Source organism: Lipotes vexillifer, unplaced genomic scaffold (genome assembly GCF_000442215.2).
Source record: "Lipotes vexillifer unplaced genomic scaffold, Lipotes_vexillifer_v1.1 scaffold37, whole genome shotgun sequence".
NCBI classification, from domain to species: domain Eukaryota; kingdom Metazoa; phylum Chordata; class Mammalia; order Artiodactyla; family Lipotidae; genus Lipotes; species Lipotes vexillifer.
In genome coordinates this window covers 3,063,058-3,081,994 of record NW_006791811.1, presented here as the reverse complement: position 1 = coordinate 3,081,994, position 18,937 = coordinate 3,063,058, and the positions used below count along the sequence as shown (strand labels likewise).

General features: G+C 40.1%; 1 protein-coding gene and 1 pseudogene across 9 annotated transcripts in view; one reads left to right on the top strand and one right to left on the bottom strand.

The window, feature by feature from the left end:
• The window catches only part of TNIK (TRAF2 and NCK interacting kinase), a 414,613-nt gene that overhangs the window by 45,128 nt on the left and 350,548 nt on the right, over positions 1 to 18,937 (bottom strand). For all 8 annotated transcript variants that reach the window (XM_007464722.1, XM_007464716.1, XM_007464717.1 and 5 more), the window contains 3 exons: positions 11,402 to 11,641; positions 8,002 to 8,108; positions 1,274 to 1,437 (listed from right to left, as the gene is read on the bottom strand). In XM_007464722.1, the coding sequence (XP_007464784.1) occupies positions 1,274 to 1,437; positions 8,002 to 8,108; positions 11,402 to 11,641 (511 nt within the window). The remainder of the gene's footprint in view (positions 1 to 1,273; positions 1,438 to 8,001; positions 8,109 to 11,401; positions 11,642 to 18,937) is intronic.
• LOC103085007 (UPF0729 protein C18orf32 homolog pseudogene) lies at positions 10,442 to 10,926 on the top strand (annotated as a pseudogene). The gene has a single exon (XR_014368676.1). The product of XR_014368676.1 is annotated as a UPF0729 protein C18orf32 homolog pseudogene (transcript).

Below are 18,937 nucleotides of genomic sequence, written 5' to 3'. Positions count from 1 at the left end.
AAGAAGCAATCTAAGGTGGCAGAGATTCTTTTGCTTGGTTTCGAAGTGGTCTTTCCTGGGTAGGGATACACCAGGGATATGAGTGCTTTTAACCCAGGAAAACTAAAGGCCAAAGGAAAGAAGGTAAGAATTAAACCTGAACCAGATCAGAGAATTAAAATGGTATACCTAAGTTTGGTTTTCTTTAGCATTTGCTCTAACTAAGCAAATTAAGTTGCTTATGAATAGAAAAAAGGTAAGGGAATGGCAGTTTTCCAAAGTAAGTAACTTTGTATCTGGATCAAGGCAACAAAAGTATACATAGCTCTGGGTGGTGCCACTGATGTCAGAAGATTGCACATAGGGGCAGCCACAGGCCAGTTCCTATTCCAATTCATAGACACAAGCGTTGCACGTCTGACATCGACCTTTCCAAAATGTACATACATTTGAGTTTACTCGGAGAAATATTAGGAGGTAAAGTATAATTGTGTCTAATGAAGAGGCTAAGAGAGAATAAAGAACTGGTGATTTTCATTAGGCAGAGTAATTTATAAGTGTTTTCCAAATTGCACTTAAAAAAAATCCCGGTCTTTATTACTTGGAGGCCAAATTATCTTCTGAAGTAGATTATGCAGAAAGAGTACATTTTGATTAGCTATAAACAATAGGTTATCATGTATAATTAGCTGGACACATTAATGTTTTTCATAAGCTTCCTCATTAATGAAAACTAAGCAATGAAGAATGACTTGAATTAAATGGTCAGAGAGGCTAATTTTTACCTCTCTAATAGGAAAGACTAGAAGAGTCAAGTGTACTTTTTAAGTCATAGATTTTATATCTTCTCTCAAGTGTATATTTATTCTACCTTAGCCTTTTATTAACTTTCCCTTTGAAAAATACCTTGTATTCTGAACACAGTTGACACAAGGGGAAGAGGATACTTGGGGGTCCATGAAACTCTAACCAATCAATCAAATGGAAATGGAAATGCAGGTGACTGATGACTACGTTTTCAAGTAAGACCAATATTTTGTGATCTCCCTGGAGAACACTGGTATCTGCAATTAGAAAGCATTTAGTCCACACTGATGTCACACATATAACTGGGGATGGTGGTCCACTCCCCTAAGGAGACTGAGGCTGAGAGCAGTTAAGCGGCTCTTCGGCATCACACAGTGGTGGCCACGCCGGGACCAGAAGTCCTAGAAGTCAGGAAGTAATCTGGTTCCCTGTGCATGGCTCTCCCCCTCAGGGAATGCTGTCCTGGAAAGGTAGGGGAAAGCGCTACCTCGAACCCTGGTCCGTTCGCTGGATCCTGCTTGTGACCCAGGTTGAGAGCCTCCTTGGGAGCTGGGCTGGGAGCTAGGGGTGCTGGAGCTGGAGGAACTGCCACTGCTGGTCCTCTGCAAGGGGCTCTCCACGATGGGCTCAGTTCTCCGGAGGTCAGGATTGCTGCATGGACAGCAGAGCACAGATATTATACTCTCAAGACCTTGCCACTGGTAGACACAAGCATAGCCCAGTCCCATCCCCAGTACAAAGGGGTAAAGAGAGTACTTATATGACCTTGCATTACAGGGGTCCATGGTAATGATAGTCATGCTATCCTCTGTGGAGCTCCTGGCCAGATTCTGCATCTGGACGGGAAGAACTCTTAACCCAACTCCTGGGTCATCACACCAAACGTTATTAGCTCTGAAATGGTGAATCTTTAAAGGAGGCTTTCTCTTAAACCCCTTTTCCTATTCTCATTGTAAAACATTTGAAAATATTACAAGATAAAAATAAGGAAGCAATGCATGCAACCTCTGAATCAAGAGATATTCAACTATATTTTACTGGATGGAATATTATCTTCTAGTCTTTTTTCTTTTGTATGTATGGAAGCACACTGTATATTCAATTTTGCGTCTTGCTTTTTCCCCCCTTTAGACTGCATTGAGAGCAGCTTCTTATGCTTCTAAAAACAATAATAGCTGCATAGTATTCCATTATATAGATAAATTAGTTCAACCATTCTTCTATTGTTAGGTGCTTCCAATACGTTGCTATTATACATAACAGTGAAATAACCATCTAGATGCATACAAATATTCACAATCACATCTCTCCTAGAACTGGAATTCTTGGGTGGAAGGGCATGAACTTAGGTATGTGTGTGCACATTTATATGTACGTGAATGTATAAACATACTGCCAGTTTTCACTGAAGTGTATGAGATGACCCATCTCACTGAATTCTTACCAGGCTTTATTATGAACAGCTAACTAATTTGTAAAAAATTGTTTCTTGTTGCTTTAGTGCAGTTTTTAAAAATTAAGTGAAGTAAGAAAGAGAAAAACAAATACCATATGCTAATATATATATATGGAATCAAAAAAAAAAAATGTTCTGAAGAACCTAGGGGCAGGACAGGAATAAAGATGCAGATGTAAAGAACGGACTTGAGGGCACGGGGAGGGGGAAGGGTAAGCTGGGACGAAGTGAGAGAGTGGCATGGACATATATACACTACCAAATGTAAAATAGATAGCTAGTGGGAAGCAGCTGCATAGCACAGGGAGATCAGCTCGGTGCTTTGTGACCACCTAGAGGGGTGGGATAGGGAGGTTGGGAGGGAGATATGAGAGGGAGGAGATATGGGGATATATGTATACGTATTATAGCTGATTCACTTTGTTATACAGCAGAAACTAACACAACACTGTAAAGCAATTATACTCCAATAAAGATGTTATTAAAAAAATGTGATTCTATGCTTTCCTTTTGCTCTGCCCATTTCAGGAGTATTAAGTGGGTAACAGGTACTCTGCACTGTGTTGGGTGTCAGATGCTTCATGTATAAATGTGAAAATAATATGGCCCCTTCCCTTGAGACACTTGCAGTTTGGTCTGTTAAAATCTGGCCACAAAATGGCATCATTAAAGCAGCAACTAAAGCAAATAATTTTTTTCTGAAAACACAAGAGTCTTGCTTTGCAGTAACGTATTTGGCGAAAATATTTGGTTGAGTTGCAAAAATTCTTAAATATTGGGTTATTGGAAGACATGGCTGGTGGTCTTGGAAAACAAGTGAAAATAAAATATGTCCTTATAATTTATTAATTTTGATCATACAAATGTAGAATTTATGACAATATTCACCTCTTAAATTTTTTTATGGTAAAGGGGTTGCTAAGTCAACCTAACAGTAAAACTGACCGCAGAAGTGAGTGTTGGTAAACTTAAGGAAAACTTTAAAAATTCTTGATATTTTTATGGCACTCCTTTGAGTAGTAATTATTTTTGTGAAAACTGTTAGCATTTAACTGATTGAAATAGATTTGGATCCATAATGGAAATACCGTCCCTCCTGTTTGGAGAATACCTAAAATGATAAATGTGTGCTACTGCTGCAATATGCCACCTTTCAAATTTTTCTTTTTTTTTTTTTTTTAAAAAGAAACAATCCTATCTCCTTTCATTCCCAAATAATGAATTCTTCCCCATTGCCCTCTTTCATTAAAGAGTAGTGGTCAAGAATTATTTATGTATAATTAATAAATGCTAAAAATATTTTTTCTCAAAATTATATTACGGGTCAAGGGTGATGGGCATACTAAGGTTTCTTGGTGGCTGCTCTCATTTTGTGGAGATGTACTGTAGTGTTCTTTGTATGAAAAAAAAAAATCTACGAAGAGAATACAGTTCACTGGGTTCTGAGTATTCTCCCTGGCAGCTGTGGTGTGGTAGCAGGATCCAGCTCTTTGCTCGAATACAGCACTCCTTTGATCATTTAACCAAAACCTTTCTATTAAATACCTGCTTTGTGAGACCAGTGGACCAGTTTGAGGGACGGAGAAGAGAGCAGGTCACAGGGCAGACAGTCAAGGTACAACATAATCCTAGAGATGAGACGTGTGTGGTGGAGACAACAGCCAGCAAGGCAAAACTCCATATGCTGTGCGAGCATCTGCAAACGGTGTTGGAGTTTACGAAACAAGGCATGCAGCCTGGAGCGGTCAACAGCGGTGTCAGGAAGGAGACAGGACTTGATTAGGCTTCAGAGGGGTGGGGAAGAGTGAGAGCAGACACCGACTGGGGTTTTCCTGGGGCCTGTTGATGTAAAGATGACGCCACCCTGACTGGGTACTAAGTCTGCGTTAGGAAACCCTGGAAGAGTGGGTCATCAGAAGAAATGGGCGGCTTATGCAGCAATGGCCTTAAAGTCTGGCAGAGAACATGGGCCTCCCAGGGCCAGCTTACGAATGACTGGTCAGGACAGAGGCAGGCTGACCAGATAGGAGGCTGCTGCCACGTTAGATGATAAGGCCCAGGCCAGGGTTGTCCTGGCATAAAAGAGTGGCCTGGGCATCAGCAGAACCAGCGGGATGAGCCTGCGTCTCTGACTGGGGCTCAAGGGCCTCTTTCAGTGTGAAGTTAATTGGATCCCATGGGCATTAAATCCCTGACCTGGGCCTTGTTAGTACAAGTCCCGTCCAACTGGAGCTAACCAGTGTGGGTGCTTATCTTAATAGGGTGCTATTATTGCTGCTGGAGTCTGAAAGAAGTGTTTAGTGTCTATGTAACCACACATAGAAAGAGGGAAACCTTTAAAATGCTTTTCTACCTTATTTGCTTTTTTGGTAAAAGATGAGTGTTTTGAGAAAATGTCACACTGTTCATATTTTTCTCTTCCTTATTATGTTGTAATTTAGTCTGGCCTAGGGGCCAAGGGGGCTGAGATAAAAGCTCTTAGCGGGGATCAATTTCAGAAGAATTCCATGAAATAACAGATTTCCCTTGTTCATATACTAACTGAGCCTACTCAGATCCAAATGTGTAAAAACTTGAAAACATTCATATAGATTTCTTTAAATGCTAACTTTTAGCTCAGACATTTGCCGTCCTGCAGAGAATGATGATTGGTCTATAAAACACACAGTAAAGTGAAAATTATTCCACTTACTTGAGTCGTATAAAAAAGTCAAAACAGAAAATTAGGATTACAAAGTGATTTCTTGGCCCAAATACCAGGGCCAAGTCTATAATTAACTGGCTGCCCACCAAAATTCATTTTACTTTGTTCTTTGATGACATAGCAAATGAGAACAAACAAGCCATAAGAAGACAGGTTTAGGATGGGATGGAGAATTATTTTTTGAAATTAAGCATTTAGTCATTGGGTTTTAACTGGGTGTTATTGGATTAATTTAAATCTTTTCATACTCTGAATATACTTGTTTAATCAAATTTTAATGTGCTTTAAAAGAACACATGAATCAAAGTTAAATGTTAAAGTGCATGGAAGGTTTTAAAACAGAAATTTAAAAAATGAACAAATCAAATCATGATTTAAACTCAACTGTTCACCTTGACATTTAAGGCAGTATAAGGCATTTGGGAGTCTATACAGTATTGCAAAGGACAAAATATTTAAAAGCAACCCTTTTTTTTTATGGCTTTATGGATGGGCAGTTGTCTGACAAATGGTACAAAAAGAACTATGAGGACTTTATTAGAACCAATAGAAAGTAAGACAGTCTGTATGTTCAGTAACAGCCTCCCTCCCACTCCGCTCCCTCCACCCGTGAATCACATCTCCCACTGTCTGTGACCCTGTGTATTTCCTTTACACACTGACTCTGGGCTTGGCCATGTGACTTGTGGTTGCCAATGGGACATCAGTAAAGATGATAGAAGCAAAGGCTTCAAAAGTGCTTGTGTATTGGGGCTTTCCCTTTTGGGATGCTGTCCTGAAATCACCAGTCAAGAAGCCCAGGATGAAAGACCACGTGAAGGTGCAGCTGACCTATCAGCTCAGTGCAGCTGCAGAAGCAAGCCCAGGTGAGACCAGTGGAACAACTCTGCAGCCAGCCCAACAGAATCGTGAGCAATAATAAATCGTTACTATCTTATGTCTTTGCACGCTTTATTATGCAACAAAGGTGAACTAAAGCCATCTCTAGCACAGTAAATATTCCAAATCCTAAAACGTTTTAAAATGCAATCCAATCTAGAGTTGCAAAATCTGATTCACATTTTTTTTGCGGTATGCGGGCCTCTCACTGTTGTGGCCTCTCCCATTGCGGAGCACAGGCTCCGGACGCGCAGGCTTAGCGGCCATGGCTCATGGGCCCAGCCGCTCCGCGGCATGTAGGATCTTCCTGGACCGGGGCACAAACCCGTGTCCCCTGCATCGGCAGGCGGACGCTCAACCACTGCGCCACCAGCGAAGCCCTGATTCACACCTTAAATGCTGGTCACTTAGAGATACGTGACAGCAAGGAACAGGCTTGTTGGGCAGATTGTTCCACAAGGCAGAGATAGGGATTCTCCATCCTCCCCCTGCCCTGCAATGCGTCTGACTTTCATTGCAGGTAAATAATTATTACCTCTTAGCTCACTTCCTCTCTACCTTTTCTGTAAGCAGAAAAACACTGTCTTCACAAGGTCTGCATTCTATGTAAAAAGTACAATGTTTAAGAGGTTCCAAGGGAAAAAAGCACATGTTTTGCAAACCACTGACCATCAAACACCAGTTATCTTAGGGCCTTAATATCATTAAAATAACATTTCAGAGGGAACAAAGAGCTGCTTTTTATTTGGCTATAGAATGACAGTTCTCTTTCTTTTTGGTTGAGAGAGAGAAAAAGATTTAAAATTGAAATGATGCTTGATCTATAGCAACTAAACTTCTAAACAACTGATCTAACGAACACAGCCTTGAAGGCAGGGTTCCAATGAGCAAGAAGCACTGATAATTGGGGGCTTATCACCGCTCGAAGAGGGGGACTGATAAAGTTCAGGCCGGCAATCCAGGCTGACATTCCTATGGCTCCCTGGTCACAGTCCGCTCCAGGCTTCCTCAGCTGCTCCCAGCACCAGCTCAGCGTGAACCTGACGAGTCACTGGACAAAAATTGCTCATTGGCAACTCCACTCAGATGAGCTAGCTTCTTTGCCCTCAAGGGATGGATGTTTTTAGTGCAGTTCCATCTTATTTATGGACTGACCCCTTCCTAAGGCTTTTCATGTGAAGAGGAAAATGAAAGCTTTATGATCAAAAGCATTCCATATTTTAGGATCTGTACAAATAGTCATACCCTTCATTTTCAGTCTCTCCTTCTCTTTGACTAGCAAGAGTCCTCTTATGAACACAATGAAGACGGATAAAACAGCCTGCCCAAGTTCCTTTTTATAGTCTCAGCAGAGGCCATTTGCTATTTCAGTTGATCCTAAAAAGGAGTGTACTCTTCATGAAATATCTGAGGGAAGCTTGATGAACTATAGCAGCAAACAGCATCTGTTACCACATAAAATCTGCTCAGATACTGTAAGGATATTGTTTATTTTCCAGCTTCTTTGCTTGAGAACTCGACACCAACCAGTAGGTGGACGCAACTTCCTGATTGTAGGAATATACAGGGTTGGTAGAAAATTCTAGGAGAGCACAGAGCAACAGTGGGAGCATCGCTGTATTTCAGTGATGTTCCTTAATGCCAGAGGTGATTTCCTCATGACAATTAGTTCTTCTGTAATTTGCCAAACTAGGGAAGTTCTGCAGCTGGTGGCTACAGCATGTCTATGGCAATTACTGTCTCAATAGCTCCCACGGCACATTTCTTGGCCTGATGCTAAAACCAACTCAGATCAGGCCATTTTGCTTGGCTGGCTTCATGAAATGGTCTCTGAAGTAACGGTCAGGGGCGCTGCACCCAGACTTCTATTTGTAGTCTTACTCCCACATTTAAAAAACTGCCAAGTAAGGTAAACCTGGTTGGATTCTGGGCTGATTCATTCATTGACTCTGTGATTCATTGACTCGTTCATTCATGAGCCCTCACTGTACACTGATTTCTGTGAAAGGCTACTGAAGAAATAAAAGACATGTGTCTGGTCCACCAAAGCTTATAGTCTGGGTAGCCAGCCAGCATGCCTCTGAAGTGAAAAAAGAACAAAGACATTTTTTAAGGAAAGCAACAATGACAATGGTAGGTGGGGACTTCTCCCTTCAACTTACCCATCTTCCCTTACCTTGCTCTGATGGGTTGAGAACCTAGTCTGGGTCCCAGAGCACTACCATTTCCAGGAGAATTCTTTCTCGCTAATGCTGGGGAGATAGAAGTTGTTCTTTGAGGCACCTGAAAGAAAACCAGAATTCAGAAATATTTTCCATAAAATAGCTTCCACAGCGTTCCGCCTGAAAAGCAACCTACTCCTTTCCTGAGATCTGCCAGGAGATACAGAACTATCAGAAACAGGAAAGAAACATCTTGCATTTCTCAAAGAAATATTTAACTCCCTAAACAAAATCAAACGAAAGGCAATGAGGCACATTTCAGCCACCATTAGGGAGTACAAAGTGCTCAATTTTAAAAACAAATTTAGAAACAGACCAAGCGAATTATTTTGATTCACTGGGCTAAAATAATTGATTTCCTTCATTTGTACAAGAGTGGTGGATATCAGAAATTTCTCTGGGGTATCAATAACTCAGCTGATCATTGGAAATTGCATCTGATGAGACATCCAGATAAACCGAGTTCCATTTTTAACTCACAATACAACTGATAAACAGGTAAGGAAATTATGAAATCTGGTGAGAAATTAGGGTATCAGGCTAGAACTTGGGACATAAGCCACATGTTAGTGAGCTCAGAAAAACTACTGCATTAGATCCTCAACGGTTCTACTTCCTAATCAACTTGCAATCTCTAATTAAAAACAAACCGCCAACACTGAACTTTGGAAGGTCAATTTGCAAACGTAATACAAAACACGACTAATACTGAAAATACTGGAAGGTCTTCAAAAAACTATGTGAATACCAGTCAGACTGTGAGGTACAGTAGGAAAACGTACCATTACCTTATCTGTCAAGGGCCTAAGGTAGAATTCAAGTATGCCTCATGTTATGAAACATTTTCTAATGAAATCAAATACTGGTAAGTGCACCAAAGGAGTCCAACATGAGGGGAGAGTAGAGGAAAAACTTACTTTATGAAAAGTGACTAGGAAATGAAAATGCACATCTCCTGTGACAGCTGGTTGGGCTAAACATTCATCAGGTGCTTCAACTTTTATCTATTTTTGGAGGCCCTTTTAAAGTAGGTTTATGTTTTGTACTAGGTTTTTTTTTTTTTTTTGCGGTACACGGGCCTCTCACTGTTGTGGCCTCTCCCGTCGCGGAGCACAGGCTCCGGACGCGCAGGCTCAGCGGCCATGGCTCACGGGCCCAGCCGCTCCGCGGCACGTGGGATCTTCCCGGACCGGGGCACGAACCCGTGTCCCCTGCATTGGCAGGCGGACTCTCAACCACTGCGCCACCAGGGAAGACCTGTACTAGGTATTTTAAAATTATGCTTTGTTTTAATATTATGTTTAGTATATTAAATGATATTTAACACTAATATGGATCTTATTGGTTATTATAATACATTTTAAGATAAAGACCTAGAAAGATGAGTCAGTGAAGTGAAGCAGAATAACCAAATCAGTGTTCCCACCTGCTCAAATTAATTATTACTGTCACTAGTTTTCCTTTTGCACTTGGTCAACTGAAATAGTTGGAGAGAGAGAGAGTCTAATGAATTATTAAAACCTAAAATCTTTGTATTGATCTAAATTTTTTCTCCCAGAGTTATAAGTGTGTGCCTGCGTGTTTTTAGAGAGTGGACCAATAATGTCAAATGTTTCCCCAGCTCTCCTGTCTGCTCCTCTGCCCATCCTATTTTCCAGATTGCACTTTGCTCCATAAATAACATTTTCTGATGGCATCTCTGCTTCCAAAAGATGAGAACAACAACAAAAGAGCCATTATCAGCTAATTTCACTTTCAAAATAATAGAAATCCTGGTATAATATCCTTCTGAGAGGAAAAATATTTGAAAATCATTGGGTAAAAAGGTCTTATTTTTCTCTGGAATCAACAATGGCATCGATTTCTGGAAATTGTGGGACATTCCGTTTGTCATAGCTCCTATGCTGAGTTCAGGAGAAAGGGGAATCCTGAACTGGGAAGAATCTGATGCAAAAATTTCTACAGTATTTTGATGTTTCTAGGTTGTCTGTAGTGAGATGCATGGCCACGTTTTAGGACATTTTTTGGAATGTACAACAACTTGGTATAGGCAAAAACAAAACAAATGAAACCAAACCAGTGGAATGGCTGGTCATTTTACCCTAGAGTTTAATCCTCAGTAATCAATTAAGGCTGGAATTAAATCACAACCTGGCCTAGAAGGAGCTTTCCTTAAGTGGAGCCAACTAAAATACGCTAAGAGCATTACTATCTTCTGAACATTTGAAACCTGTTTTCACTTTGGGTTATTAAAAATAGGAATAAAAAAATCCCTTACTGGCGCCTTTGTCGGTCCCTCTTGCGGTACCCATTGGGTTGGCTGCGGCACATCACCCAGCGACCCTCCCTCCGGAAGCCTGGACACTGCCACTGGGGCTTGGTGGCCGCGGTTCAGGATCTCAAGCCTGGGACAATGGTGTGCATTCCCTGCGTTGTCATTCCAGTTCTGCTCTGGGTCTACAAAAAGTTCCTGGAACCATATATATACCCTCTGATTTCCCCCTCTGTTAGTCGTGTGTGGCCTAGGAAAGCTATACAAAAATCCAATGATAAAAACAAAGGCAAAATAGACTGTAAGGGTGCAGACATAAATGGATTACCGACAAGAGGACCAACAGAAATCTCGGATAAAAAGAAAGACTAATGTGATGGTCCCAAAGGATCTCATTGTTTTAAAAATGGATCTGATAGTATGAAGCATCTTCTTTGTACTTGTCTCTGATCTTTTTCCCTGAAACCAGAATTTGGGTTAGATAGTTTAGATATTTACCTGACACTAATCAGGAAATACCTGGTATTTGTATTCAAATGTAACTAGTTATATTTAATGACCTCATTCCTGAGTTCCATTTTCATTAAAGTAGCTTTCATTTCTTTTAGCTTTTATTTTTTTAAAAAAAAAAAAAAAAAAAAATCCCTTACTTTTTAATCTGGAAATTTTAAATTTGTCTAGATATAGATTAAGTCATTGATGAAAATATCCATATTATTCTATTTCTTAAGATGGATAGTTAAAAGAACAGTTTGGAACGCTTGGGGTTGCGAGTTCTAATTCTGGATATAGGATATAGGCTTCCAAGTCATTCAGTCTACCTGAGCCTCCATTTCTTTGGGGAAAATGGAGATCAGAAATGATAAACGACAATCCAAGTTATAGCTTGGGAATGAGGAGGGACCAAAACAAACGCAAGAAGGGACGGTACTTTGGTGCCAGGTTCTTCAATACTATGAATGGTCTGGAACAGGGGTAATAACAATAACAGTAACAGTAATAGTAATAATAATAATAATAATAATAATAACAAACAGTGATGACGATGATGGTGATGTCGATAAAAACCCCAGTAATATTACCTTTGGTGGAATGTCTTCTTCCTGTCGTAACCAAGAGCTTCGGTCAAACTTCTCAATGCGAGTGGGGAGAGGCGGGTTTTCAGAGGTGGGATCCGAGTTCTGGCGCGGCATCTCCACGCGGTGAGAGCTCACGTTCAGAGCCTCCTGAAACCCAGAGAGGCCCTTCGTGGGCTGCTCGTGCACCGACTGGGAGGCGGTCAAGGCAGGTCCCTGGGATTTCACAGCTACCAGATGTGGGATCTAAGCATCAAACCAACATCATAGCAGTGTTGTTAGAAGAAAAAGCAGATCAGCTAGGACCTCACTCAGGGGAAGGGAAAATAAAGTTTTAGGGAGAAAGAACCAGAATACACAGAGCCCATCACAGTTCTCTGCAGCATGCTTTTCAAAGCCCCCCCGAATTTCCCATTTAGAGCTGGAGGGCTTGACCAGGGTTCCTAGCAAAGAGTTAAATGATTGACTTGGGACTCTGCTAAGAAGTCGGTGAAATAAGTGTCATGATAATGATTTTTAGTGAACATTTATTGAGCAGCAATACAATATATTTACAAGCACTTCTCTTCTAATGTTACAAACTTCCTCCTTTCAACCTCCTAACTTTGACTTCAGAGAGTGCTCTGTGAAACAAGAATTGCTCTGAATATCTTACTTCTTGTGAACTCACTAAATCGACCATGAGACGGACACAATTATTTTCCTCATGAGAATGTAAGGATTAGAGAGGGTAAGTAACAACCTAGATTTCACAGTTAATATGTGCCAGAGCCTGGATTATAACCCACACATACGCTTAATTGTAGTTCCGGTATTGTAACCCCACAGCCTAGCTGCTACACTATCCTGCTTTCTGGTGAACTGGCTCTTACCAGCTAGGATACTATATATCTCTTGATACCAGCACGTTTCTTTTAGAGTTGTGGTAAGTCTCACAATTTGGCATGTGTTGATGTTGTTCATGCAGGGAAGAAATGTAGTCTTTAGGCAGAAGGGTGGCTTTTTAAGACAAATCATGAACATCTAGAGTTCAGAGTACCCTTTACCATTAGCACTGTTCACACTTCATTGTTTGTGCTCATGTGAGTCTGAGTCCCCCTCCATCACATAGGTAAGCTCCTCAGAGACAAGAGCCATGTCTGACCTCCTATCTCTGAGTCTAGCACTGTGCCTGGCATGTGAAGGTGCTCAGTCAGTCTTGGCTGGGAAAACATCTAGAGTACTTTCTAAATTAAACTCTTAATTCCACAAACATTAATCCAGTATCTGCTTTGTACAAGGGACCTACCAGACCCTCGTTGGATTGAAATCTCAGTGCCCAGACTGCTGGGGAGCATCTCTACAGCCCTCCTCCACCAGCCTGGCCCCGTTCCTCTTGCCCTTGAGGTCTTATCCCTGGAGCAGCCCTGTCCCAGCCTCTTCAGACCATCCTGGGTCTGAAACCTGCAATGTTATTCATTATGGTTCAGAGGGAATTCTCAAAGTCCAGTTCAGTGGAATGTTATGCTTCAACCAGAATAGAATTGTAACCAATTAAATTTATATTAAGGGTAAATATCATTAAATACATTAAGTATTAATATGAAAACAAAGTCTATCTTACAGATATGTAGTACATGCACCCCAATGTTCATAGCAGCACTGTTTACAACAGCCAAGACATGGAAGCAACTTAAATGTCCACTGACAGAGGAATGGATAAAGAAGATGTGGTACATATATACAATGGAATATTACTCAGCCATAAAAAGGAATGAAATATTGCCATTTGCAGCAACATGGATGGCCCCAGAGATTATCATACAAAGTGAAGTAAGTCAGAAAGAAAAAAAGACAAATACAATGAGGTAGAATTATATGTGGAATCTAAAATATGACAAAAATGAACTGATCTGTGAAACAGACTCTCAGACATTGAGAACACACTTGTGGCTGCCAAGGCGGAGGGGGTTGGGGAAGGAACGGATTGGGAGTCTGAGATTAACAGATGCGAACTATCATGTATAGAATGGATAAACAACAAGGTCCTACTGTATAGCACAGGGAACTATATTCAGTATCCTGTGATAAACCATAATGGAAAAGAATATGAAAAGGAATGTAATATATTTATGTTTAACTGAATCACTTTGCTGTAAAACAGAAACTAACACAATATTGTAAATCAACTATACTTCAATAAAATAAATTTTTAAAAATGTAGTACAAAACACAAACCTACTTTAAAAGAGCCCCCAAAATAAAAACAAAAGTTGAAGCTCCTGAAGAATGTTTAATTCAGTTAGCTGTCACGGGATATCTACATTTTCATTTCCTAGTCACTTCAATAGAGTTTCATAAGTTTTCCTCTACTTCCCCCTTTTACAGGGCAATAGTATCCTAAAAGGTCAAAGTTAGGGGCTTTTTAAAGAGGAAGTCTGTGTGTTAAAAGAAAAGTTTCTATAAAAATGTACCCCATGGACAAGCCTCTTAGATAGCCTCATCCACCACAGGGAAGACAGCAGAAGCAAGAAGAACTACAATTCTGCAGCCTGTGGAACAAAAACCACATTCACAGAAAGAGACACAAGATGAAAAGGCAGAGGGCTATGTACCAGATGAAGGAACAAGATAAAACCCCAGAAAAACAACTAAATGAAGTGGAGATAGGCAACCTTCCAGAAAAAAAATTCAGAATAGTGATAGTGAAGATGACCCAGGACCTCGGAAAAAGAATGGAGGCAAAGATCGAGAAGATGCAAGGAGTGTTTAACAAAGATCTACAAGAATTAAAGAACAAACACCTAGAAGAATTAAAGAACAAACAAACACAGATGAACAATACAATCACTGAAATAAAAAATACACTAGAAGGAATCAATAGCAGAATAACTGAGGCAGAAGAATGGATAAGTGACCTGGAAGACAGAATGGTGGAATTCACTGCTATGGAACAGAATAAAGAAAAAAGAATGAAAAGAAATGAAGACAGCCTAAGAGACCTCTGGGACAACATTAAACACAACAACATTCACATTATAGGGGTCCCAGAAGGAGAAGAGAGAGAGCAAGGACACGAGCAAATATTTGAAGAGATTATAGTTGAAAACTTCCCTAACATGGGAAAGGAAATAGCCACCCAAGTCCAGGAAGTGCAGAGAGTCCCATACAGGATAAACCCGAGGAGAAACACGCTGAGACACACAGTAATCAAATTGGCAAAAATTAAAGACAAAGAAAATTATCGAAAGCAGCAAGGGAAAAATGAAAAATAACATACAAGGGAACTCCCATAAGGTTAACGGCTGATTTCTCAGCAGAAACTGTACAAGCCAGAAGAGACTGGCATGATATGCTTAAAGTGATGAAAGGGAAGAAACTACAACCAAGATTACTCTACCTGGCAAGGATCTCATTCAGATTCAATGGAGAAATCAAAAGCTTTACAGACAAGCAGAAGCTAAGAGAATTCAGCACCACCGAACCAGCTCTACAACAAATGCTAAAGGAACTTCTCTAAGTGGGAAACACAAGAGAAGAAAAGGACCTACAAAAACAAACCCAGAACAATTAAGAAAATGGTCATAGGAACATACACATTGATAATTACCTTAAACATGAATGGATTAAATGTTCCAACCAAAAGACACAGGCTCAGTGAATGGATACAAAAACAAGAGCCATATACATGCTGTCTGCAAGAGACCCACTTCAGACCTAGGGACACATACAGACTGAAAGTGAGGGGATGGAAAAAGATATTCAATGCAAATGGAAATCAAAAGAAAGCTGGAGTAGCAATACTCATAGCAGATAAAATAGACTTTAAAATAAAGAATGTTACAAGAGGGCTTCCCTGGTGGCGCAGTGGTTGAGAGTCCGCCTGCTGATGCAGGGGACACGGGTTCATGCCCCGGTCTGGGAAGATCCCACGTGCCGCAGAGCGGCTGGGCCCGTGAGCCATGGCTGCTGAGCCTGTGCGTCCGGAGCCTGTGCTCCACAATGGGAGAGGCCACAACAGTGAGAGGCCCACGTACCGCAAAAAAAAAAGAATGTTACAAGAGACAAAGAAGGATACTACATAATGATCAAGGGATCAATCCAAGAAGAAGATATAGCAATTATTAATATATATGCACCCAACACAGGAGCACCTCAATATATAAGGCAATTGCTAACAGCTATAAAAGAGGAAATCGACAGTAACACAATAATAGTGGGGGACTTTAACACCTCACTTACACCAATGGACAGATCATCCAAACACATTCTCCAGGATAGATCACATCTTGGGTCACAAATCAAGCCTCAGTAAACTTAAGAAAACTGAAATCATATCAAGCATCTTTTCTGACCACAATGCTATGAGATTAGAAATCAATTATAGGGAAAAAAACCATAAAAAACACAAACACATGGAGGCTAAGCAATACGTTACTAAATAGCCAAGAGATCACTGAAGAAATCAAAGAGGAAGTTAAAAAATACCTAGAGACAAAGGACAATGAACACACGACGATCCAAAACCTATGGGATGTAGCAAAAGCAGTTCTAAGAGGGAAGTTTATAGCAATACAAGCCTACCTCAAGAAACAAGAAAAATCTCGAATAAGCAATCTACCTTACACCTAAAGGAACCAGAGAAAGAAGAACAAACAAAACCCAAAGTTAGCAGAAGGAAAGAAATCATAAAGATCAGAGCAGAAATAAATGAAAATAGAAACAAAGAAAACAATAGCAAAGATCAATAAAACTAAAAGTTTATCTTCTTTGAGAAGATAAACAAAATTGATAAACCATTAGCCAGACTCATCAAGAAAAAGGAGAGGACTCAAATCAATAAAATTAGAAATGAAAAAGGAGAAGTTACAACAGACACCACAGAAATACAAAGCATCCTAAGAGACTACTACAAGCAACTCAATGCAATAAAATGGACAACCTGGAAGAAATGGACAAATTCTTAGAAAGGTATAACCCTCCAAGACTGAACCAGGAAGAAGCAGAAAATATGAACAGACCAATCACAAGTCATGAAATTGAAACTCTGATTAAAAATCTTCCAACAAACAAAAGTCCAGGACCAGATGGCTTCACAGGCGAATTCTATCAAACATTTAGAGAAGAGCTAACACCCATCCATCTCAAACTCTTCCAAAAAATTGAAGAGGAAGGAACACTCCCAAACGCATTCTATGAGGCCACCATCACCCTGATACCAAAACCAGACAAAAATACTACAAATAAAGAAAATTACACATCAATATCACTGATGAATATAGATGCAAAAATCTTCAACAAAATACTAGCAAACAGAATCCAACAACACATTAAAAGAATCATACACTACGATCAAGTGGGATTTATCCCAGGGACACAAGGATTCTTCAATATATGCAAATAGATCAATGTGATACATCATATTAACAAATTGAAGAAGAAAAACCATATGATCATCTCAATAGATGCAGAAAAAGCTTTTGACAAAATTCAACACCGATTTATGATAAAAACTCTCCAGAAAGTGGGCATAGAGGAAACCTACCTCAACATAATAAAGGCCATACATGACAAACCCACAGCAAACATCATTCTCAATGGTGAAAAACGAAAGCATTTCGTCTAAGATCAGGAACAAGACAAGGATGTCCACTATCACCACTGTTATTCAACATAGTTTTGGAAGTCCTAGCCACGGCAATCAGAGAAGAAAAAGAAATAAAAGGAATACAAATCGGAAAAGAAGAAGTAAAACTGTCACTGTTTGCAGATGCCATGATACTATACATAGAGAATCGTAAAGACGCCACCAGAAAACTACTAGAGCTAATCAATGAATTTCGTAAAGTTGCAGGATACAAAATTAATGCACAGAAATCTCTTACATTCCTATACACTAATGATGAAAAATCTGAACGAGAAATTAAGGAAACACTCCTATTTTCCATTGCAACAAAAAGAATAAAACACCTAGGAATAAACCTACCTAGGGAGACAAAAGGCCTGTATGCAGAAAACTATAAGACACTGATGAAAGAAATTAAACATGATACAAACAGATGGAGAGATATACCATGTTTTTGGACTAGAAGAATCAATATTGTGAAAATGACTATACTACCCAAAGCAATCTACAGATTCAATGCAGTCCCTATCAAATTACCAATGGCATTTTTTACAGACCTAGAACAAAAAATCTTAAAATTTGTATGGAGACACAAAAGACCCCGAATAGCCAAAGCAGTCTTGAGGGAAAAAAACAGAGCTGGAGGAATCAGACTCCCTGACTTCAGACTATACTACAAAGCTACAGTAATGAAGACAATATGGTACTGGCACAAAAGCAGAAATATAGATCAATGGAACAGGATAGAAAGCCCAGAGATAAACCCACGCATCTATGATTAAGTAATCTATGACAAAGGAGGCAAGGATATACAATGGAGAAAAGACAGTCTCTTCAATAAGTGGTGCTGGGAAAACTGTACAGCTACATGTAAAAGAATGAAATTAGAACACTCCCTAACACCATACACAAAAATAAACTCAAAATGGATTAGAGACCTAAATGTAAGACCGGACACTATAAGATTTTTAGAGGAAAACATAGGAAGAACGCACTTTGAGATAAATCACAGCAAGATCTTTTTTGATCCACCTCCTAGAGTAATGGAAATAAAAACAAAAATAAACAAATGGGACCTAATGAAACTTCAAAGCTTTTGCAAAGCAAAGGAAACTACAAACAGGATGAAAAGACAACCCTCAGAATGGGAGAAAATATTTGCAAATGAATCAGTGGACAAAGGATTAATCTCCAAAATATATAAACAGCTCATGCAGCTCAATATTAAAAAAACAAACAACCCAACCTAAAAATGGGCAGAAGACCTAAATAGACATTTCTCCAAAGAAGACATACAGATGGCCAAGAAGCACATGAAAAGCTGGTCACCATCACTAATTATTAGAGAAATGCAAATCAAAACTATAATGAGGTATCACCTCACACCTGTTAGAATGGGCATCATCAGAAAATCTACAAACAACAAATGCTGGAGAGGGTGTGGAGAAAAGGGAACCCTCTTGCACTGTTGGTGGGAATGTAAATTGATACAGCCACTATGGAGAACAGTATGGAGGTTCCTTAAAAAACTGAAAATAGAATTACCATATGACCCAGCAATCCCACTACTGGGCATGTACCCAGAGAAAAACATGATTCAAAAAGACACATGTGGTTGAGAGTCCGCCTGCCGATGCAGGGGACACGGGTTCGTGCCCCGGTCCGGGAAGGTCCCACGTGCCGCGGAGCGGCTGGGCCCATGAGCCATGGCCGCTGAGCCTGCGCGTCCGGAGCCTGTGCTCCACAATGGGAGAGGCCACAACCGTGAGAGGCCCACGTACCGCAAAAAAAAGAAAAGAAAAAAAGACACATGTACCCAATGTTCATTGTGGCACTATTTACAATAGCCAGGTCATGGAAGCAACCTAAATGCCCATCAACAGACAAATGGATAAAGAAGATGTGGTACATATATACAATGGAATATTACTCAGCCA